The 25,219-nt window shown below is 47.0% G+C and overlaps 1 protein-coding gene across 6 annotated transcripts in view; it reads right to left on the bottom strand.

The window, feature by feature from the left end:
* LOC147610310 (protein CYPRO4-like) overlaps positions 1–24,364 on the bottom strand; it is a 69,052-nt gene extending 44,688 nt beyond the window's left edge. For all 6 annotated transcript variants that reach the window (XR_015264002.1, XR_015264004.1, XR_015264003.1 and 3 more), the window contains exons 1-2: positions 22,570–24,364; positions 22,054–22,353 (exon numbers count right to left, since the gene is read on the bottom strand). Coding sequence is in view for 3 of the 6 variants with exons in the window: in XM_086785987.1 (XP_086642113.1) it covers positions 22,078–22,353; positions 22,570–24,165 (1,872 nt within the window). In the remaining 3 variants the exon portion in view is untranslated. The remainder of the gene's footprint in view (positions 1–22,053; positions 22,354–22,569) is intronic.
* Positions 24,365–25,219: the final 855 nt, after the last annotated feature.

Here is a 25,219-nt window from a genome sequence, read left to right as displayed (position 1 = left end):
CATCAGCATCAGCACCATCATCATCAACATCAGCAGCTTCAGTAGCAGCACATAAGTTATCAAGGAGCATGAGGGGCCTGTCGGCAGCCACAGCAATTACAGGCAGCAAAAGGACCATTAGCAAGGCACAGGGTGTGGACAGCAACAGTGAAGCGCAGCAATAAAAGAGGAAAAGCAACATTTGTTTGTCCACCCAAAATAGGCCAATAGCAGTATTACTGGCCAACTGCATCCTCAAGCTCATATATAAGCACCATTCAATATTCAGGACAGATCAGTTCATAATCATTATATCATTCATAGCATTCCGTAGAAGATATGTAGAAGGGCCGGGGTCAACCCCTTGGGGCTGACCAAAGCCCTAATTCATGTACAAGCAAATCAATTACCTTTTTTTTTTTTCAGAAAGAGACTTCTATTAAGTATGAGAAAAACATACAACAATCACAGCTATAAGCCGGAAGAGAATAGAATCACCCCAATATGTAAGGTGATTTCAACCACATAGGAGCATCATGATGCCATGTAAGACCTGTGGTACTAGAGGAAAAGAAGATGCCATGGTCCCATTCCCACATAAATATCACACGCTTCGCCTGCGCAGAACGAGAGGACCCTTGAATGCGAGCCCAAGTAGCCATAAGAGTGTGGATGATATCACCCTATATAGTACTAATGCACTGAGACCCAAAAATCTGGACACCCTCAATAGCCTCCGTGCATCTAGCTCTCCAGATCTGCCATGTTGTAATACTGGCAATAATCTCCCAACTGGTGTCAATCCTCTGTCTAGGGGGTGTATAATCAGAGTGAGAAACATCCTGCAATAAACCATGCTAGGCGAGAAAATGTTATCAAAGATGCTCCTGCCGTGTAAGAATCCATTCTGGGTATCATGAATAACATCCTCCAAAATTGGCTGCAACCTGATGCTCACTGCCTTAGCAAGAATCTTATAGACAGTCCCAAGTAAGGTGATAGGTCTCCACTAGCCAATCAATGTCTTTTCCCCGCTCTTAGGAATAAGATAAATAAGCCCCTCAGTAAGAGAAGAAGGCATAGAACCTGTGTCCCACATCTCCTGCAAAGCCGATGTTATCTCAGCCCCAATCTCATCCCAAAAAGAAGTGAAAAAAACAGGGGAGATACCATCCTCCCCTGGACACTTACCATGAGGTAAGGCATGAAGAGCATGACTAAACTCCTGCATAGAAAAAGGGGCATCCAGAGCGGCACACATCTCCTCGGTGATCAAATGTGGCAATGCATTCCAAACCTTCCTCTGTGCCCTATGTCTCAAATCAGAATTCGGCTCAGCACTAAGAAGCTAGCAATAGAAATCGGTGGCAATCTATCTAACCATAAGAGGATCTCTAAGTGAAGAGTGCCATGTGAATCCTGCAACTGCCTGACACTATCTCTAGCGTGAGATGGGCCGTGAGAAGCAAAGAAATGTGTTACATCTGCCACCCATCTATGTCCAAAAGGATTCCTGGGCATGGAAACGGTACTCCGCGCGCTGCTCAAGAGAGTGACGAAGTTTTTCTCTAACAGTACATAAAGAATTTGCAACCCATCGAGCATGAGGATGTTTCTCGTGCTCTTTCTGCAAGGCAGCCAATCTACGTCTAATAGCCCTTTCTAAGTCCAAGGCCTCCTGCCTCTTAAACAGGGCACGTGTGTGATAAAAGTCACTAATATCACAGAGAGCAGAGACCAGGCTTTGAGAGGCCTGTAAGAAGTCATGAGATCTCCAAATATCAAGCATACGACGCGATAGTTCTGCATCTGAAAACAAATGATCAGGGATGCGTACATGGGGTGCTGATCCATGGCAATTTGGATCTCTAATGCATAAAACCACTGGGCAATGATCCAATTTGGAGGTGCCAGTAGCAATCAAAGTATGTCCACCTCTGTCAAGCACCCAATCATCCACATAAAATCTGTCTAACCGTGCATAGATACATCCTATATCTCTTCTCCTGTTAGACCATGAATAAAGAAGAGTGGATGGACTTCTCAAAATGTCATTCTCATGCCAACAATCTCTACCATGAATGGAGAGTATGAACCTCTCCCAAGACGCTCTTTCAAGAGGATGCACCAAGCCCTCATGTCCACCTCTTTTATCCGTTGGCATCTCAACCATGTTAAAATCCCCACCAATAATCCAATGGTCGGCAAGAGGCATCAATGTAGTGAGAGATTTCCAAAAGGCAATCCTCTCACCTCTATGGTTAGGAGCATAGAGGTTGAGAATACCAATGCGTGTAGTACCCTGCATAAGAAGGATCCACTGCGCTCTTGCAAGCAAAATGACACCATGTCCAATGATGCAAGGCAAGATCAAAGCTGAAACAGAGATACAAACACCACCCTTGGTACTAGCAGCAGGTGACCAAAAGGTGTGTCCCGAGAGAAGCTTGCCTGATCTCCCACACTGACTAGCATCCAGTTTATCCTCTTGCAAGAGCAATATATCCATAGGTCCACCTGTGAGTGCACAATGAAGCTAGGTTTTTACACTTTGTTTCCGTCGACACGGAAAAAAACCCCCAAGACCCTGAATGTAAGAGACAATCCTCATAAAGACTCAGAGTAGGAACGACCAGCTCTCGTGGTCGACGAAGGACCCCCTTTAGAGGCGGAAGTACGTCTCGCATAGGTAAGGGAGGGAAAATCTGACGATGTAAACCTTACCTCTCTCTCCCACTCCGGGGAAAAGCCAGGGCTAGTCCTCCGAACTGGAGAGGTACCATGACAATGCGAATGTGCACATCATCCTCAAGGGTGCAATCATCCTGTAACTGTAATGCAACATCCTCCTGTGAGGGATCCAGATCATGTGCCTGCAAGGCCTCATCCTCCAAAAAAGGATCAACATCCTGTGAGGCAAGAGCTGCATAGGGGTTAGGGTGCTCCACAGGGGGTGTGGGTGAAGGGGCAGGTACGGGGGTCCGAGGGTGCCTGCCATCCTAACCACAACCCAACGTTGTGTGGTCTACTGTGGCAAAGGAGCAGCTGGAGTCTCAGCATCTGCAGAAGGCCTCTGATGGGCAGGACCACGCCGCCTCCTGGCATGGCCCCTCGATCTGGGGCAATCTCTCGCAATGTGACCCTGTCGTTGACGACAAATCCGACACTGGTCAGGTCTGCTTGCAATCTCCATCCTCTGGCGGAAATGAGATCCGTCAGGTCTCTGAAGCATAACATGATCATCAATAATCGATGGATCAGGAACAAGCACAAGGACCCAGGGTACACCATCAAAAGTGGCGGTAACGGCTGCGGAAGCTGAGCCGGGAGAGCTCGGGAGGATTGGTACCTCTAGAACCTGGCCAAAGGATGCCCCTACGGAAGCTAAAAGCTTCCAATAGGACCAAGGAAGAGCAGGGAACCGTAGTGAGACTGAGGTAAGGCGCTGATCCTCCACCACTGGATCAAAGCCCACCAGGTACTGAAAGAAGAAAATCTTCTTAGGACCAAGAGGAAAGGGGCTGCTAGCCATAGCCTGAGAAGTAGCTTCTGAAGAATGAAAGTCCACCAAGAAGAAGCCTCGACCAAGTAAACGGGCCTGTGAACGAGAGGGGTGGGAACCATAAACTCTCGCAACAAGGGTAGTCTAGACCTCAAGGTCAATGTCGTGCTGAAGAGAGGTGAGCTCGTCTTGTGAAAAATTGATGATTCTCCCGGCCAATGGGAGTAATGAGAGATTGGCTGCAGTAGAAAAAGCCACAAGACAAATCAAGAAAAGTGGGAGGCCAACTTGAATCCAGATAAAATAGCTGCTGGGAAAACGGGAGCAGAGGAAGGGGGGCAAAGGCGGGGAGCAGCTGGGGAAGCAAGGGCAAAGGGGCAGGCGGGGGCAGCAGAGGGGCAGGCGGGGCAGCAAAAGGGGGGCTGGCAGGGGCAGCAAAAGGGGGCAGGCGGAGGCAGGTGGGGGGCAGCAGAGGGGCTGACGGGGGCAGCTGAAGGGCAGGCGGGGCAGCAACAGGGGGGCTGGCGGGGGCAGCAAAAGGGGCAGGCGAAGGCAGGCGGGGGGCAGCAGAGGGGCAGGCGGGGGCAGCTGAAGGGCAGGCGGGGGCTGAAAGGCTAGCGAAGGGCAGAAGTTGGGCAGGCGAAGGGGGGTTGCGAAGGCAGCAGTTGGGCAGGCGAAGGCAGCAGAGGCAGGCGGGAGCAGCAAAGAAGCAGGTGGAGGCAACAGAGGGCAGGCAGGGGCAGCAACGCAGGTTCACGTCACTTCAGCAGCGCATCCAGTTTCGTCCCCTTTCTCATCAATTACCTTTTTGTACCATAGTAATACAGAAAACCAGACACCTAATCTCTCTCTTCTTCTATCCCCATCTTAATCTAAGTTAATTAGCATCAATGTTCTTAAGTATGCTTAGGGTTGTGAATCAGTATAGCAAGGCTTCCGAGCATGCAACATTGGTATCAGAGCATTCAGGCTCAGCCCACTAAGCTATGTCCCAAGGAAGGTGCACAGTTCCAGCAGGAAGGGTGTAGCAGGGTAGCAGATGGAGTGGCCTGCAACAGGCGAAGCTAGAGGAAGCAATCCCTGAGGGTAGGTGCGCAAACCCAGTACCTTAGTAAGCCCTCATATCATTTCCAAAGGCCTAGCAACAGGCATGATCAGTTCCGGCAGGTGACCCACTGCTGTGTCAAGGTTAAGGGAAAGTAGGCATGGGGACAACACTGAACAAATGCTCAGTTCTTCATCAAAGACTTGGAAAGTGGAGATCAGGAGTGAAGGTGTTCAATCCAAAAACATCAATCAATTAAAGTCAAAGTCAATAGAGGTCAAAGTCAATAAGCAATAGCAGTTCAGTAGAAGTCCAGGGAGGAAGAATGACAGTCTCCACCCCGTCATCAAGTTTAGCAGATGGGAATGTCACGTGCACGCCCGTGAGGTCAAAGTCAGGAGTGAAGGTGTTCAGACCAAAAACATCAGTCAATTAAAGTCAAAGTCAATAGAGGTCAAAGTCAGTAAGCAATAGCAGTTCAGTAGAAGTCCAGGGAGGAAGAATGACAAAGTCTCCACCCCGTCATCAAGTTTAGCAGATGGGAATGTCACGTGCACGCCCGTGCCATGGCTAATCTTCGGCATGAACTATCTAAATCCCTGATTAGTGCAGCAATAGGATAAGCATCCTCATCATCATCAGAAGCATCACAAGCATCATGTTCTTAAGTATGCTTAGGGCTGTGGATCAATACAGCAAGGCTTCCGCGCATGCAACATCACATCGCTTGGGTCTTTATTGGTCTATTGAGTGTAGGCCTCCTGCGCTTTAGCCAACCTGTCTTTAACTGATTCCAAAATCTCTTGGTAAGACTCCGTCAATCTGTTCGCTTCAGGTACTGAAGACGAGGCTCTAGTCAATAGCATTTAGAATGGTCTTCCAAACACTGCTTCATAAGGAGTCCTGCCAATAGCTGAAGAAAATGAATCATTCAAAACTGCTTGAGCTAAAGGCAAATATGATTCCCACTTACCTTGCCGATCGTGGACATAACACTTCAGCACATCAAAGGCCAACTAGTTGTAGATTTCTGTCTAGCCATCAGTCTGTGGGTGAAACACACTGGAAAATTTGAGTTTAGAACCAAAATTATCAAACAATGCCCTCCAAAAATGACTGGTAAACTTGGCATTTCGGTTTGACACTATGATCCAAGGAATCCCGCTAATCGAATACCAATCAATGCCGAATGAACAAATGGGCAACATCTTCGGCGGTCACATTGACCCTGCATGGAATAAGCATAACAAATTTGCTAAATCTATCAACAATAGTCAAGCACTGCATATTACGCTTACCCAATTGGGAGATAGATTTGTGACAAAATCCAGCGATATATCTTGGAAAGGTCCTTCGGGAATGGGTAAAGGTTGTAACAACCCTATCTTCTGCCCACGAGAAGCTTTCACTTTCTGACAAACGTCATAGTGTTACACATGAGTGAACACATCTCTTGGCCAATAATATTACCTTTCTAACTTCTCCACAGTCGAATTTATACCCATGTGACCACCAGTAATGGCGACATGGGCGTCATGAAGAAAAGCTATCCTGAACCACTTCATGACACAAAGTCGGCCTTTATAGAAAAGCGAACCATCTCATATCAAAAAGTGGCATGGTTCTATGGCATCCAATGCCTGCTCCCACTGTGTACCAAATTCCTCGGAATCCGCGTACGTGTGCTTCATGTCATCTCATCCCGTACCAACAAGGTCGAGTCTAGAGTTCTGAATCAGGGTCATTGTTCCCTTTCTACTCAACATCGGCCACTAGGTTGGCCTTATCTAGAAGGTATTCGATATTGCTGAAAAATTTAGTTCCAACGGTGCTGATGGTCACTCCACTGTGCACTTCACATTGTCTGAATCCAGTGCAATGCCTGATGGTCAGTGCGACCCTCGATCGTAGACCGAGTAATTCTTTTCTGCGGACAGTAACTTACGAGACATGTAAGCTACTAGATGGCCATTCTGTTGTAACACAGCTCCAATCGCAATGTTACTCGCATCAGTGATCACTTGAAACGGCTCATCCCACGAGATAAGCACTAGACAAGGAGATTCTGACAAAGCCACCTTGAGGTTCTTGAACGCCTCCAACGCTCGTGGGGTCGTTTTATTGTCTCCTGAGAGGTATCACTCTTATTCTTTCTCTTGAAGTTAGATAGATCATAGAACTTAGAAGATTGAAGCATATGCTCATTGCTTACTTTTTGTTTTTCCACTTGCAACTTTGAACTCATATGCAAAGTTCAAGATATTAGGGAGATATGGAACCAACACTGGGATTGGTTTCATAGGCCAATCCACGCAGTTGCACACATCTTGCATCCTCTTTGGAGAAGTGAGGAGCAGTACTTGAGTGAAGAGCTAGAGGCACGATGGAGCTCTTACATTTCCAGGCTAGTGGGTGGTGACGTGCACCTTATGAGAAAGCTGGAGGATGAGCTTCTCAGAAATCGGAACAGTAGCCATATGTTTGGACGGCCAACAGCACAACTGAGGGACACACAGTTGGAGCCTGCGTCTTGGTGGAAGAAATATGACATTGATACTCCAGATTTGGTAAGTAACAAGTTACTAAGTATAGCTTGTCTAAGAATTGTTGATTTTTATTTGCAGAGACGCATTGCCATGAGAGTTCTCTCACAAGATTATAGTTCAGGACCTTGTGAGAGAAACTGGAGTACATGGGCACTTTTCCACACCAAGAAGAGAAATAGGCTCTCACCTGCACAATTGGAGAGGCTTGTGTTCTGTCATTTGCAACCTGCTATTGATAGAGCAGAAAGGGAACCCCATCGAGCCTCGCCAAGTCAATCCTGACAAGCTTGATATCACAGTGCAAGGAGATCCCCGACATCCCTCAGGAGGACAGAGATATCTATTCCATGTTGTATGAGGAGATTACATCTACATCTCATGGTACACGATCCCAAGCAGTTGCTATTACCAGTGCGACACCAGCAGATCATGAGGATGAGGCATTTGAGGAGGACTCAGCTAGTGGTATTAGTAGTGAGAGTGAGGATAAGCGTGATGGAGAGGATGATGAGGATGATGGGCAAGAGGATGAGCCTTGAGTCATTTATCTATGTACTTTTTTTGGATTTGGTGGACCGTGAGACATTGTGTGATTGTCATGACTCTTGGGAGTCATCATGATTTATCTTTATTATGATGTTTTTTATCATTGTGTTATGTGAAGTACAAGACTCTTGGCTGCCGAGTACCATGTATGGAATGTGGATTGTAGAGAGATGAATATGGGTGTTGTTTTCTAGCATTGAATCATTGTTTACATTGAATAATAATGAATCCAATGTGTTTTCTTATGAGTCACATTTTTCAAGTATTCTGGCTGCTGAAATAAATAGGCTAAGTAGTAAGACCTAAACATTTATTTCTTGTACTATTGTACATTATATATTAAAAATATATATATATTTTTGTATTTTTGTTTGAATCTTTGCTTTCTGATTTGGAGTAAGCTTAGGCGCATTGGTTGAGTTCTTGGAGCCAGAGACTCCCGTACTCTGTCCTAGTGAAGACCCCATCTAGTTTTGGCCTTTTCCCCTCGAGGCGAGTGCTTGGGAGTGGAAGGTTGGGAAGTCTTGGGCTTTCTACCATTGTACTTCATTTCTGCACTTTGCGCAAGCGAGAGTGCATCCTTGAAGGTGGCTGGCCGAAACATATGCATTTCCACTAGATTTGCATGTCAAGGCCATAAAGGAATTGCCCTTTCTTGTCCTTGTCAAAGATACCTAATTGCAAACATAGGTTCGAAATTTTTATCAGCTCCTGCAGCTTCCAATCCCTTTACGTGTTACAGGACTGAGTATTTTACCTCTTTTCTTAAGCATTATGATTATGTTTATACATGTTTAGCATTCACTGATCATGTTTTATTTTGTATGTGCATGTGTAAGTTTATACACGTGTGTGGATGCAGATACATGTTTGGTGTGTGTGTGTGTGTGTGTACATGTGTGTGCATGCTCATATGTTTGTTCATGTGTGTGTGTGTACATGTGTGTGCATGCTCATATGTTTGTTCATGTGCATGTATATGTGTTTTTGGGTATTTCTCTTACCTTGTTGCAGGAGTAGCAGCTGAGGCAACCTATGGGGCAGTCCTGCAAGCGCAGCTAGTCAACAGCAGGTGACGTGGCACAGGCAGCTGACACGTGGCACACACGACTGATGCAGGCGCTAATGTGGCAGACTGCAGGCTGGGCTGCAGGCGATGACAGGGCACAAGCGCACGTGTGGCTAGACTGTAGGTGATGTGGCGGCTGACTACACAGTCAGCTGACGTGGCACAGGTGCTGCCACGTGTCAGAAGCAGACGCTGGCTAGCAGTCCAGCAGGCGCACTCAGCGCAAGAAAAAGCACTGAAGAGAAACGCCGGGCAATAGCTAAACGCAAGGAAAAGGTGTCGGGCAACAAAAGTGCAAGAGAAACCTCGGGCAGCCAAAAACGCGAAGAAGAAAGCAGTGTGGAATTCGAAAAACACTACGCCGTGTTATTTTATTTTATTTTTATTTTTTAAAAGAAGAAAGAGAAAAGCTTTTGAAGAGTCTTTTTTTTTTAAGGATAAAAGCACTTGTAGTAGTTTATTTTCTTAGGGGGAAAAGCTATGCTTTTCACCCCCAAACTTGTATAAAAAAGGGGCCAAGGCTCTTGTATCCCACAACACAAATTGGGTGAAAGCTTCAAGGAGATCTCCTCTACGTGGAGAAAGGGGACTTCTTCTTGGGAACTGTACAAGGGCTACGCCGACTTCAAGTGATAAATAAATACCTACGGGGGCGCCATGCTTTGGGGCCAATTGGTCTTTTGTGCAAGAGCACTCTAGCTCCACTTCTTTTTCTTCTTCTTCCAAGTTCATTATTCCAGTTCATAAAGAGTTTTAAGTGTGATTAAGTGTGCTCACCGCCCGTAAAGTTTCTGAAGGCCGGTTTCAAGGTTCCATTGTCGGGATCCATCGTCAACTTTTTCATGAGGGCGAGCCTGTGGTCGACACATTTAATACTATGGCTAGAACTAGTGCGAAGATGAAGGATTTATCTTCAGAAGAGGACGACTACTTTGAAGAAGATGAGGAAAGCGAGCAAGAAATACCTCCCGAAATGCCAAAATTTGAAGATGATGATGCCACCTATGAAGCAAAGATGCAGAGCTTGATGGAGGGATTAATGGAACTCGCAAAGGATTCACGTTTTCCACAAAACTTCAAAGCTGATTCTAAACCACGGAAGCAGGAGTATGAGAAGAAAGCTAAGCCTCAACATTCGGCTCCCATCTACCCAAATTTTCAGCCATACCGTGATTCTTCTTCTTCTTTTCCCCCACCTACCTATGGAAACCCTGCTAATACTTCTTGTCACATGCACTTTGCACTCAGTGCATGGTGACAGTATGGTGACAAACTGGCTCATCAACAGTGCAATATTTGTACATTATTAGAACCCAATAGAATGATATTTGTCGTATGCCGTGACCCCATTGTACATCCTCAGTCCAGGATAAGTCAAGCACGAGCTACGTAGGTCATTCCTCAGCCTTAGCGGGTCAGTCAGTCAGTCAAGCCCCTTAACCCACTTGGAGAGAATCATTCATGCATGTAGAGTCAGTAGAAGCCTTAGGGTTTGCATCAGAAAGCACTCTGCATTTTGCATAATATGCATTCATATGCCTGTGCATCATTTAGAACATCCCAGAAGCCTTAGGGAATTTACTAGGATTTATTTGGTATTTTTTCCATATTTTAATGTCATTTATAAACATAAAGTTTATTAAAGTTATGACCAGCCAACTTCACCAATCCCTAACTAGTATAAATAGGCTTGCTCAGTGCTTAGAAGAGCACTCAGCCCTCGGAATCCAGGCGCCTCATATCCTCAGCCCTAGGAGCATCCCCGCCTGCAGCCATACTTTCATCTAGCCCTTGGAGTACTTGCGTTTTGCTTCAGCCAACCCTGGTTCTCCAACGCAGCATATATCACAGCCGGCCTGTGTACAGTTCACTACAGCTCTGCGTTTTCAGTCCTACAGCAGTCCAGGTCTGCATTTTCAGTCCTACAGCAGTCTACATCCTTCTATGCATCATCCACACATGCTCCAGCCATCTGGTGAAGGTAACATATCATTCATAAGCATTTTCAGCATAGTTACATAGCTTAGAACAGTCCACCGCAGTCCTTTCTCAGCCTCAAGTGTGCAGCCCTTCCTCATGTCCTTGGGAAGAGTGCATAGGCTCGAGATCAGTTCATTGAGGTGTTTCTACAGCCGTGTACAGTTCAGCCAGGCTTCCGATCCTCCGAGATCTTGCGTTTGGCTTATCTACAGTCCACAGTCATTCTCTCTAAAGTAATAAAGCAAATACTATCTCGTTATTGGGATAGGGGGCCCTTCAGTGGGTAATTTGGGACCCAATCTGGTGTACAGTTCTCATATATCTCTCTCTCATCTCTTTAAAGTTTGAAGTATTAAAGTGGATTGCTAAACTCACGAAACTCAGGATACAGAAGACGGTGTGAGCATTTGTGTGATAGGATCTTCCAATACAAAGACTTCCGCTGCATATTACATTGGTATCAGATTTAGATTGTCCACACACACCGTATCCTAGCGTGGGGGCATCCTTGGATGGTTAGATTGCGTTCCGGCGCGACCACCGACTTCAGCATCATGTCTACAGAAGAGAGTACTCATCAGCCGGAAGACGTCTCCCCCGAAGGAGACCATGTTCTTCTGCCTATAGCAGACACCATAGCTCTTCTAAGAGCTCAAAACCAGCTGCTCATGGAGCGTCTCCAACTCTTGGAGGCAGCAACAGCACGTCCTTCTCCGCCTCCAGCAGCACCTGACTACATCTCCCTCTTCTTTCAGATGGAACAACAAAGGCGAGAGGATGAGGCCCGAAGGAAAGAAGAAAAAGCAGAAAGACGGGACTATGAGGAAGCCCAACGTAGGATCGATGAAGACCGGCGTCAGGCTGAACTCGCCACTCGAGAACACCAACCTGAGCTTGATCGAGAACATATGTTACTCGAGCATCAACGAGAAAAGGAGGCCATCACTTGAGGTATCAACAGCTCTCCTCAATCTCCCTAGTCATAGGTGTCACCAGCCAGCAGTCCGCAGCAGCATCAACCACCATCATTCGCAGTCAACCAAACTTCAATAAGTATGATGGTAAGTGTGATTATTCATCAGTTAATCAATTTATTCATCAGTTTAATGCTCATTTTCCATTAGCTGGGATCACAGACCCCCAAGATAAAGTCCACTTAGCGGCTCCCCATCGCACTGGTGAGGCAGTCACTTGGTGGCAGCATTGGTCTAGTATTCATACAGACCAGGCCACAGGTGTCACAGCCTTTGATTGGGACATCTTTGTCCATGACCTGAAGACCAAATTTCTCCCACCCCAGTACATGACCGGTCTGAAAGATGAGTTCTATGGACTCAGACAGAACGGATCCCCAGTGCTTCAGTTTTCCGGAAAGGTTATTACTTTAGCACAACAATTAGGGCTATCTGCATAGGCTAAGATGGAGCAATTCATTCGTGGATTGGACTCTAACATTCGGTTCACAGTTCGTAACTTTGAACCAAGTACATATGACCGGGCTCTGACTCTCGCTCAGAATGAAGAAATGAAGCTGAACGGGGGCAAGCCCAAGCAGTCATCTCCGTCCAGTACCAAACCCCAACAGCAGCAATCAGCTGCACAAACAGGGAAAGGTAATGCTTCTTCTAAAGATGCTAAGAAGGACGGCAATAATAGCTCCAGTTCAGGGGGTAAGAAAGATAATAAACCTAAGAAAACCCCTGATGAAAAGGCTAAAGCAGGCATTATTGGAGGTTATCTTCCTCCTGAGGAGCAAAGGAAGTACCAGTCACAAAATAGATATTTTTTCTATCATATTATAGGGCATGGTAAGAAGGATTGTGGACAGATTTACACTTGGTCTTCGCACCCATATTTCCCAGAAGGCACAGCAATTTGCCTTTGAAGTTCAGAAGGCCTCGTTTCAACGAGATTTCATCGTCTCACCTCTGTTGGGGTGTGACATGATCTTAGGAATTCAGTGGTTCTGTCAGTATGAGCCTATTCCCGATTGGGGGCAAGACACTTTTACTCCAATCCTCACTCTGTTGTCACACTAGAATGCTCTTTTGCCAATGGGGTAAAGGTGGAGCTCTCTATGCCTAGAGAGAGGCAAAAATAGTAGTCTCCACGATGGTTATCTGTAACAAAAAGGTGAGGGAAAAAGAAGAAGCTAATGCAAGAGAGAAACCTATAAATACACCTATCTAGCATGCGTGCATCAAGCAAACAAGATTCAATAGCATACATACAAGCAAGAATAGAGAAGAAGGGGAGTTCCAAATATTCTATTGCAAGGGAAAGATTGTGTATTGCTGCTTAGTGTCAAAAATGCTTAGTTTTCACACTAGGCCGGAAATGGTCCAGCCTCAATTACTAGTCTTAAGCAAGTATGTACACGAAGTCCTTAGACTTTCCTTGTTTGACATTAAGGTCAAGTTAAGGCCGCTTTATATGTTCGAGCACCGTCTTATAAAAAATAAGTGCCCATTTGAGCGAGTAAGATAACAAAGCACCTTACGGCAGGTCGGGTGGTAACCAACGGAGTGGTTAACACTACTACATGCCCATTGTTGCTTAAAACGAGTTGCATGTTTGTTAAGGCAGCGCACTGCTAGCTGGCTCATTGAGGTAGCTTCATCATCATTGTGTGCACAACTGTCTATGCTTCTCTCTCATAGTCACAGGGGACGGGGAGACGCCCTCCCGGGACGCGGCAGCAAACGGGGACGAAAGGGGACGGACGGATGTCCCCCTGGAGGCGTCCCTCACAAGGGATGGGGGATGGGGACGGTTACTGGCCGGGGACATTGTGGGGGGAAGCCCTATGGGGGGGCGGCAGAGAGCTGTTGCGCCCTGCACAACGGTCTGTTTTCTAGCCGTTTTTCGACTGTTTACGTGACCGTTTGGGGACACCTTCTCCTCTTGGGCCTTGGCACTTGCCTTGGCCCTCTTGCCTTGGCCTTTGAGGCTTGGCCCTTGCCTCTCTCTCTTGCCTATCTATATAAGAACAAGTGCACACACACCTTCTGGATGGAGCGACACCCACAAGAGGAGTATTCATGGCGTGGTTGCATATTCCCGCGGATAGATGTACTTCATCTCATCTCATGATGCATCCGGCACCGGGAAGAGCATGGATGTGCTTGCAACAGAGTGGGCTACCACCATGGAGATCATTGGCCCCGAGCATGTAGTGGACTCTTGTTAGATCACTGTAGCACCACTACAGACGCTACCACAGGAGGGGACAGCCTCTGGCTCACCACCCAGCCACAGAGGAAGAATGAGGATTGCCCCTCATCCCCCATGCTATATAGTGTGGGGCCTGCCGTCCACACTAGCCTGGCCGCCCATGACTCCGCATGGGCGTCCTCTCCCATGACTCCGCCTGGCCGCCCATGACTCCGCATGGGCGTCCTCTCCCACTGAACCCCGGATGGCCACATCCTCGGTGCTTCGGCCGAGGCGTTGACACTAAAGCCCCGTCTGGCCATCCGGTCTACCATCGGTCACAGGCGTTACAGCCTACGTGACATTACTCCCCCCTTAAGAAGAGTTTTCGTCCTCGAAAACAAACTGGGGAACCTCTTGGAGATTGCACTACGGCGTTCCCAAGTAGCGGCCTCCTCATCCCTGTCTGTCCATTTAACAAGTACCTCCTGGTACACTTTATGTCGGGTTTGTCTATCACGATACCCTAGAATCTTTTCAGGTTCATGTGGTATCTTTGGTGGCTCTATCAAGTCCACCAAAATCTCTAGAGAAACTGCGTTCTCTAACCCGTGAACTGATTTCTTCAGTTTACAGACATGGAAGACAGGATGGACTTGAGAACTCTCCGGTAACTCAAGTTTATATGCTACGTCCCCAATCTTCTTAAGGATTTTAAAAGGACCACAATATCTCGGAGAAAGTTTATCACACTTTCCCGTTTTCATGGTTTCTGACTGCGCAGGAACCTTGAGGAATACAAAGTCACCTTCTGCAAAGGTCACCTTTCTACGTCCTTTATCCGCATAAATTTTAGCGCGATCCTGAGCGCTACGAATGCTCTCACGTACGGCTCTGAGCATATCATTCATATCTTCAAGGAAATCCTTGACACATTGAATCTTCTCCTTTTCTAGGCCTACAGCCATCGGAGATCTCGGCTGGAATCCATACATTAACATGAATGGTGTAAATCCAGTCGTCGCTGAGTGTTTGGAGCTGTTATACGCAAACTCCAATAAGGGCAAGTACTCTTCCCAATTAGATTGCTTCTTACCAACATAAGAACGCAACGTATCCTCTAGAATTTGGTTAACTCTTTCAGTTTGACCATCAGACTCCGGATGATCTGTCGTACTCATACTCAGAGTAGTATCCAATTTTTTGAAGACTTCCCTCCAAAAATGACTGTTGAACTTTCTATCTCTATCCGACACTATATCTGCGGGCACGCCATATAGCTTGTAGAGATGTTCAATAAAGAGTTTTGCCAACTCTGGCGTTTTAACAGTTTTCTTCGTGGCGATAAACTTTGCCATTTTAGTTAACCTGTCCACTACCACCCACACCGAGTCATTCCCTCGGCTAGTCTCTCCGGACTAACTCTCGCTTCCCTTCCCGTTGCACCTTCAGCCAGTCTCTCCGAACTAGCAATCCGTGCCAAAACGAGGGAGGTGGTCGCGTCTGTGAAGAAGTGCGTACGCGTACAGCGCACCAGACCTCTGTAAAAGATGGATCGTGCTCACATAAACCACGTAGTGACTCCAAGAAATCATTCTGGAAGACTGTGAAACTAAGTTCATTAATCTGTGGCATGCGACTAAGTGCATCTGCCAGCACGTTATACTTACCTTTCTGGTAACGTATCTGAAGGTCAAACTCCTGTAGAATCTCCGTCCACCAAGCTTTTCTACCCTTCAGTTCACTTTGACTTGAAAGCCATTTCAGACTTTCATGGTCCGTCCGGACCTCAAAAGAAGCACCATATAAATAGTGTCTCCACTTTTTCAATGCATGAACTATCGCTAGTAACTCTCGCTCGTAAGCCGAGTAGTTACGCTGCGCACGATCTAACTTTTTACTCTCAAATGCAATTGGGCGTCCCCTTTGCACAAGTACGGCCCCAATGGCCTCATTACTAGCGTCTGTTTCCAAGACAAACGGCTCATTTGGATCGACGATAGTCAAAACAGGTGCAGCTGCTACAGTCACCTTGAGCTTATCAAAGCTCTTTTGTTGGGCTTCCCCCCAACTAATGTTTTTAGTTTTTGACCGTAATAACTGGTTAGTCAACGGGACTGCGATCTTCGCGTAGTCCTTCACATACTGTCGGTAGAACCCCGACATGCCAAGAAAAATCTACAGTTCCTCGAGATTCTTCGGTGCTGGCAATTTAAGAATAGCCTCTACTTTTTCTGGCTCCATCCGCGTACCATCAGCGGATATAATATGACCAAGGTAGTGAATTTCTATTTCAAAAAATTCACATTTGCTCTTCTTTGCAAATAGTTTGTGCTCTCGCAACAACTCGAACACTAGACGCAAATGCTCTATGTGTTCTTTTTGTGTCTTACTGTACACAAGAATGTCATCTAGGAAAACTACTACGAATTTTCCCATATATGGACGTAAAATGCTGTCCATCAGCATCATAAATGTCGCTGGAGCATTGGTTAGCCCAAATGGCATAACCAAAAACTCAAAATGCCCGAAACGGATCCTAAATGCTGTCTTCGCAACATCTTCTACTTTAATTTTAACCTGATGATACTCTGATCTCAGGTCTACTTTTGTAAAGTATCTCGATCCATAGAGTTGATCAAACAACTCATCCATGTGTGGCATCGGATACTTGTTCTTAATCGTTACCTGATTAAGAGCCCTATAGTCTATGCACATCCGCATAGATCCGTCTTTCTTCTTTACCAGAAGAATAGGCGATGCCCACGGACTTGAACTAGGCCGAATGAAGCCTTTGTTCAAATATTCCGTCAATTGTTTTTCCACCGCCTGTGCCTCAGAGTGGCTTAATCTATAAGCAGGTTTGCTTATAGGTTTTGATCCTGGCATAACTTCGATGCCATGGTCTACTTCTCTAGATGGTGGTAAGCCATCTGGCAAATCATCAGGAAAAACATCCTGAAATTCCTCTAATAAATTCAAAAAAGTATCTATGTACTTTTTCTTTAGTGTCTCTTTTGCCTTGGATTTTTTCTTGTTTGAATCGCATGCATGCCAAACAGGGTTTTCAAACAGTGGGTCTCGTCCAAGGCTATTTTGTTTACCTTGTTTGTCTACGCAAACATCATCTACAGTTTCATCTACGGAAACAGAATTTAAAAGAGGGTAACAAGCATATACCTCTGCTATCTGGTCTCTGCGGACCGCTGTGCACAGCTCCATGGAGAAAATAAGTGGTGTGGCGGGGACTGTACCGTCGCCCTGCAGGGTAATGACTCTACCTCCATACTCAAAACGTAGCATAATATGTAGGTAACTCCGAGCTAGACTAGGGCCCAAGCCATACAACCACTCCCTACCTAGATATACGTCTGCTCTGGCTAAGTGCATGACCTGAAAGTCAAGCGGAGTCTCAGAGTCCTGCATAGATAATGGGACCCCCAATATTACGGTATTCCATACCGTTTTGTCATACCCGTTGGCTAGGCCAACAGTATACTCATGATCGCTCTGGGTCTCAGTCAACCCCAACTTCTTGACTAATGAGTAGTTCAAGAAGTTGTGGCTAGCTCCATCATCGATAAAAACTGTGACTCTACGGCCACCTATGGTGCCATACATGCGCACCATGTCATGCGGACCTACAATAGGCTGCCACATCGCTGGTGTCACCAAACAAGCATGATGCTCATCACAATGACACACTGTCACCTCTCTGAACTCTGCGGAACTCAGAGGGAGTCTCTGCACTGTATGCAACTGCCTAGAGGATTTACCATCTCTTTTGGGCTCGTTGCCGCTCGTGCTGGCTTTAAGCTTTGGACACTCAGCCTTCGTGTGCCCTACATCGTTGCAATTAAAGCAGCGATTTTTCTTTCGCGCTTTAATATACTCCTCTTTTTTTTGGAATTCACTGTCTCTTTTCTTCCTGGATGGTCGCGGTTTTTTAGACCAATGACCACCCTGTCCTCCCTGGTCCATCCTATCCCCCTGCTTATCGTTGCGGAACCCTTTTCTTTTAAGGCCTGACCTCCTTTTCTCACTACCCTCGGCCCTGCTCGAACCACCACGCGCACTACGGCGCTTGATGTCATCGAATATCTGCGCATACTTAATTGCCTCTGCTAAGTCTTTAGGCTGTAAGGGCTCTACGTACTCAAGGTAATCATCTTTGAGGCCTCTTTAAAAGCCTCGCAATGTCTGGAATTCATCGATCCCCTTTAGCTTGAGTACTATCTCCCTATAATCTAAGATGTACTGAGTCAGGGATTTATTCTCCATCGAGCACTTGTCCCATAACTCCCAGCTTCTCTTCACCTCATTAACAGGCAAAAACTCTTTTCGAAACATTGTTTCAAACTCCGTCCAAGTGGCAGGACGAGTTGTCAAACTCATCCACCACTTGTACGCTTTGCCGGTTAATGAGAGGCTAGCCTCTACGGGCTACACCCGGCTAGGCTGCTATCGCAGCGCGTGCAAGTCTGACCACTTCGCTAGAAACATGTTGACCGAGTCCTTGTTTCTCTCCTTCTCCTCGCCACCAAAACTAGGCGGCTTCAAGTCTTTCAATAACAACGAAGCTGTCTCTACGGACAGCTCCACAGGCGCATCGGCCTGTACTCCTGCAACCACTGGCGAGGCTACGCTCACCCGTGCCAGGGGAGCTCGTCTATCACGAGGAGTCGGAGTACTAGCCGAGGCGGCTGTCAGTGCGTCTAACCGTGTGGAGATGCTCTGTAGTATCGTGACTAAGTCAGCCTGGACTTTACCCATATTGTTCAGTTTTGCATTAAGATATTTAAAAAGTCCACTAGAGAGCTCCGTCTCTGTCAAAACGTCGGCAGGGTCCAATAGGTCATAATCGTCGTCGTCATATTCCAAGAGGTCCTCCTCGGTCCCCTCGACGACGTCGGTGTTCATGTCATTTGGCTCATCGGCCAGAAAGGGATCATTTGCTACTACGGCCGCTGCGGGCTCGCTGGGTCCTAAGGTGGGGTCAACAAATGAGGAGGGCGCTGGCGGATCACGCGTGATCGACGAGCGCACTCTGGACCGGACAATGGTCGGGCGTATACGGCCTGACAATTCGGTCGGGATCAAACCCGCGAGTGAGGACAAGAGACTTGAAAACCCTAGAGAAGTAGAAGGCGGTGGGGAAACACTACGCCTAGCAGACATATTTTAATTCTTACACAAATAAAAATACCAGAACTCGGAAATTACAAAAAAAAACGCTAATAAAATGAGCAGTGAAGAGAGAATAGTCACCCCCCTTACGGTCGCCGACGACTATCGTCGACTACCGATTAGTGTTGCGCTGCGAGCCTCTACAAGTGTCTCTACTCCGGGATGCTCCGATCCGAGAGAAAGGTTCCTGCAACTCATAAAAAAATTATTCCCCGCGAGAACCTGTGCTTGAACCACCCTGGAGTATCCCTTTACTTTTGGGATTATCCCTCCACTGCCGGGAGAGAGGTGTTCGTTTGATTTTTTTATTATTTTTTTATTTTTTTACCAAAAATAAATAAATAAAAATAAAAATTCCTGGCTGGCCGCCTGTGGGCTGGCCGCCGGCACTAGTTTGGCTGGCCGCCGGTTGCGTTGGCATGGCTGGCAGCCTATGGGCTGGCCGCCGGCGTTGGCCTGGCTGGCTGCCTGTGGGCTAGCTGGCCGCCTGTGTGCTGGCCACCGCCGGCGCTGGCCTGGCTAGCCGCCAGCAGCACCAGGCAGGCCGCCCGCTGGGCAGGCCGCCAGTTCCTTTACAAGGTTCGCTCCATAGAGTCGACAGCACCAGACACACACAGTCGACCCTCAACTCCCCACAGCTCCAGACACACACAATCGACTTCTCTTACAGAGAATTAAACACAAATTAACAAGCTCCAAAGCAAAAAACAGAAATTGCTTAACTGCAATTTTCCGCTTGGGTGTGTGCGACGGAGAGAGAGAGAGAGAGAGAGAGAGAGAGAGAGAGAGAGAGAGAGAATAGAGGGAACCTTCCTTCCAGCTATGGCCAACCTCTTCTCCTCCACGACTTCTTGCTGTAGGACCTTTGGGATAAGGTTATCCCCCCAAATTTGATTGAGAGCCAATCATTAAACGGCTCGGTCCGCTTCGCACGCCACTCGCGATCCCGACGCCAAGCTCTGATACCAATGTTAGATCACCGTAGCACCACTAGGGACGCTACCACAGGAGGGGACGGCCTCTGGCTCACCACCCAGCCACAGAGGAAGAATGAGGATTGCCTCTCATCCCCTAGGCTATATAGTGTGTGGCCTCCCGTCCACACTAGCGCCCATGACTCCGCATGGGCGTCCTCTCCCACTGAACCCAGGATGGCCACGTCCTCGGCGCTTCGGCCGAGGCGTTGACGCTAAAGCCCCGTCTGGCCATCCGGTCTGCCGTCGGTCACAGGCGTTACAGCCTACGTGACAACTCTGTTGCGGATGGAGAGCCTTCCAATAGGGCAACGGGAGCTATCCTCCAAGGTATGTATGGACATGTCACGGTGTCCTTTTGTATGGCTCATTGCCTAAACAACCTCCTCAAGAACATAGGGGCCTTGCCATGGATCAGCCCCATCATTGAGGAGGCCAACACCATGGTCTCCTTTGTCCTCAACCACCAAAGACTTCGGCATGAGTTCAACAAGAGGTCCTCTCTCTCTCCCCTCAAATATTCCAACACCCGGTTTGCCTACAACTTCCTCATGTTGGGTCGGTTAATGGATTGTAGCGGTGCTTTGAGGAGGCTTTTCCTTAGCGACAAGTTTGTCAACATGCAAGAGTCCCGTACAAACACCGGCCAAGAGTGTAGGTTACGGACGGATGACGCCTCTTGGTGGGAGAGTGTGAAGACCACGGATGCTATGGTGAGGCCCATAGTCCACCTATTGAGGATTGTAGACGCTATGCAACCATGCATAGGCAAGGTCTACAAGGCCATGGATCGCATGATAGAGAAGTTGAAAGACTTTGTGCCTGACGAAGACAAATACGAGGAGATCCATGCCTTGTGTCTAGGAAGGTGAAATTCCTACTACTCTCCATTGCATGCAGCAGCTTATGTGGTGGACCCAGAATTCCAAGGCAACAAGCAAGAGAGCGACCGGGAGGTGAGCGCTGGATGGAGGATCACCTTGGACCGTCACCGTCTTGTGCCTGATGCATCGGTTAGGCGCAAGACTAGGGACCACCTTTCCATGTACAGGTCATTTCATGGCTCCTATGGTTGTCATGATGCACAAATCAACCACTCCAAAGTTGGTGTTGCTCTATGGTGGGAGGACTTTGGTTCGGATGAACCGGAGCTACAACAGCTGGCCATCTGCATACTTAGCCAAGGCGTCAGCTCCTCTTACTTGGAGCAACTTTGGAGCACCTACAGCCACATTGCCTCTAGGAAGAGGAACCGACTCGGGGTACAGCGTGCCAATGACCTTGTCTTCGTCAACGCGAACTTGTGAATGCTTTGCAAGAGCGTGACTAAGAAGGCAGATCCCTTCACCGAGTGGGAGATGAGTCAACAAGAAGAGCAACAAGAGGATGAGGTGCAGTAGCAGCATGCCAATGAAGATGAGAGTAAGGATGAGCTTGATGCTCCTTTGACACAAGCTACCCATAACCATGAGGCGAGCACTTCACATGGATGATCATTCATGGATCATGATTCATGGACCTTACTACTTAGCTCTAGCCTCTAGGCTTTAGCACTTTTTGTCATTGATTCATTTGAGTCCTTCCATGTATTGTGCCTCCTTAAGGCTTAGTCCTAACTCTTGAGTCATGACTCATTTTGTATCTACTTAATTATTAATACAATCAACCGTCAATGCCTTCACTCTTTGATCAGCATATTTTGTTAATATGACTCAAAAGCTTACCATTTTAGTGTAAATTTGTGCTCATTTTGATGTACTTCTAAAGTAGAATAAGTGTAGAGTAGAAAAACTTTTAAAAAAAGTATTTTTTGAGTGCCGTTCCCTCCCCCGTCCCCGTTCCCTACTTATGGCCGTCCCCCATCCCGTCCCCGTCCCTTGTGACTATGTTCTCTCTGTCCTTACCTGCTTGCTAATTGGCCAGCCTTGTTCCATGCATACACACACATCCATGACACTAATTTCTATTTATATCCTCAACATCTGTTGGCTATACAAACAAAGTGCCAATACGCAACATTAAACGAAATAAGAGCATAAATGTCAAATAAAGTACAAAGAGATGATAACAACCTGTCATAAAGGGGTGCCACAAATCTACTCTCTTGCCACATTGAAGGAGCTGACATTTTGAGGTGTAGCAACAACCAGAGGTGCATCTGGTGAGTTTAAAGAGTAGTTATCGTGCATAAACTTGCTGTCCACTATGGACTCTTCTTTTGGAATGACTCTGTAGCAATAGCAGCTTTTCAATCCCTGCGTGTTGCCATAGCACTCATGAGTGCTATCCTTCACTCTCCCAAAATTCCATACAACTGTGAAGTTGCCCACCGTTGCTACCAGATTACGCTCCTGTTTACCACTCTCAGTTACCTGCATCAACCTCCATCACCTCTTAGGATCCAAAATAATGCTTTGACCGAGAAGCTCATTGTTTATATTGCATACAAATTCATAATATGCCATTTAATCCAAGCTTGCAGCCAGTACATCCCCCAAATGGAACAGAATGCCAGATATGATGAAATCCTCAATAACAAAAAATCAATACTTCCAGTCAATGATGGCATTCTGAAGTTCCACACTTACCCAAGAAAACTGCCCGCCATGAAACTTGTAGTTCTTTCCTGCAAGATGTGCATCAAGTGGACTCAATTTCAATAGCCTTGGAGCAGCAATCTGGTTGCCCATTCGGCCAGTAAAGCCCGTCTTTGTCCGTCCATCCTTGTCTTTAAAGATTGTGCTGATGAGAATCAAGTAGGAATCACTGGTTCCCAAAATCCATTTCCCATCATAGGTGACATCAACATGTGTGATAGGAGATCCCAAACCTGGGAAGGCAGTCTTAGCCACTCTCATGGAGGTGGTTCCATAGAGGCGTATTTTACCATCTTTTGAACCCACAGCAATACACCCATCTCCAGTGGTTGCAAAGCACTGAAAATTTGTCCCCCGGGAGAACTGATGACCTTCTGCCCAGTCAAGCACGGGACTCGACAACTGCTGTACAATGCCATGGCGATCCCGCATGTCCCACCGGCACAGCCTGTTATCATCCAGCCCGAGAAAAGTGGACCCTGTAGAGTCAAGCTGGGCACCTTTGCCTTCATTTGTGACATCTCTCATGGTTATGGGGGTTCCATCCTTCTCAAATTTCCACTGTGTGACAACTTTGCCAGTGCTGACATCAAGCTGATGCACACCTGTGGCATGAGGTGTGCCCTTATTGTAGCTAGATGGGCTCATGACCATCAAACTGCTTTCACCTTTTATAAGCATGGCCTTTTTGGGGGTAGTCAAGGATGATGAGTCATCTTGCACCACGCCGAATTCCTTGCCAAACGTGACAGAGACACCCTTTCCGTGTATGCCAGATGGCAGGTTTCGGACTGCTTCTATGCCTTTAACACTGACAAGAAAGCTATGGTCTAATGCACCCATGGTGAGGCTCTGTATGCCCCCTGGGATGGGTTCAACATAATCTTCTTTTAAGCTATGCTTAGGCGCTAACAGAGGCTTGAAGCTATCTTCAGCATCTTCCCATATGGATTCATCTGCCACTTCCGGATTGGCCCAACCCATGAAATCTTTACCAAACACTTTAATTTTGTTTTCTTCGGTGGCTTCAAGCATGTAAGTATTTTCAAACAAGCAGTTCCGAAACTCTGTGTTGAAGTCTGTGTACACAGAGATGGATGGGAATTTGAGCGCCCAGACGCCAAGATGCACAAAATCAACACGGAGCTGCTCCTGGAAGAGCTTCATCTGCAGCTTGTCACCAACAGGGGCCCGGATTTTGGTGCCCACAAGCAGAAACCAGGCTTTCCAGCCCTTATCATCTTCACTATCGCTCTCTTCACCATCAGAGGCATCATCCCCCTCTCTGACAAACTCCCAAGAAACATTTTTATCAGCAACAATCCATTGGGATTTTGTAGAGTTACCTCCAAGATGGCGATAGAATTTGGCCTTCTGAGGCCCTTGAGCTCCTCTTTTGCTGCGCAGGGACAGAGAGCCCAGCTTGGAATCGAGGGCTTCGGATGCATCTTTGGAGCTTGAGCTTGCACCGGATTTCGATAAAGAAGTGGGCGAATGGAATTCTTGTTCCTGTGCTCCCTTTTCCTCCTCCTCGTCTTCTTCTTCCGAATCTTCTAGAACATCGTCCCGGCTGTGTGTAGCGCCCATGGATCCCCTTGGATTCTTGGAAGTTGGGGAACTTGGAACCGAACAGTTTTGTACTAAAACGTGTGAATGTCACGTGTGAACCTGTGCACAACGTCCCACCCGTAGCCTGCTGACTGCCTGGGCATCAGGGCCGGCTTGCAGTGGGAAAAACAGGTGGGCGGGGAGATGGACAAGGGAGGCCCGTTACACACTCGAGGGGCACCCGAGTGGAGTGCCTAAAGCATGGGCATGCAAAAATACACATGGGCACCCATGTTACACACTCATACCTGCCCATGAAAAAGTGTTGTTTCACAAAAAAAACAAAAGGGAAAGTTTTGATTGGTTGGACAGCCTCAAGTGGCTGTCCACACGATTTTGAAAAAGTTAGGCAAAGGTGGCAGCTAACTAAGATTGAAGTCTAGTATTCAACTTAGCAGTGTGTAAGGGGGGAGAGCCCGCCAAGCCTTTTTTTGAAACCTTATTTGGTGGGCCCCCTCTAGCCGTCGAGACTCCTTATGAACATGGGCGGGTAAGATTTTCCCCTATTTTAGGGATTCCATGCACTTTTCCATTTAAAGCAGTGGGAAAAATAGGTGGGTGGGGAGATGGACGAAGGAGACTCCTTGGGAGGCTCGCAAGCATGGGCAGGTAAGATCTCCCCCAATTTTAGGGATTCTATGCACTTTTCCCTTTAAAACATGGGTGGGTAAGAGCTCCCCCAATTTTAGGGATTCCATGCACTTTTCCCTTTAAAAACATGGTTCCACCACACAAGCGTAAAAGGCCCTAAGAGCCTGCCAAGAAGGCGTTTGCGAAATTGAGAAGGTACGCCTTTAAATTGTAGTCTTTGCAAAATTGATAAGGTACACAAAAAGCATCTCCAAGATTTATAACCTAGTACTACTAATTTATAAGCCTCCTATGCAAAGATATAAACTCAAAGATCGGTAGAATTAATCTAGCCTGCCAAGAATGTGCATTGAGATGCATAAAGCATCTCCAAGATTTATAACCTAGTACTACCAAGATTTAAGCCTCATGTGCATAAAGCATCTAGCCCACCAGAAGGTAC

Source organism: Cibotium barometz, chromosome 49 (assembly GCF_041138505.1).
Source record: "Cibotium barometz isolate CiBa-2024 chromosome 49, ASM4113850v1, whole genome shotgun sequence".
NCBI lineage: Eukaryota > Viridiplantae > Streptophyta > Polypodiopsida > Cyatheales > Cibotiaceae > Cibotium > Cibotium barometz.
The sequence above is the reverse complement of the archived record's forward strand: the minus strand, read 5'-3'. Positions and strand labels throughout refer to the sequence as shown.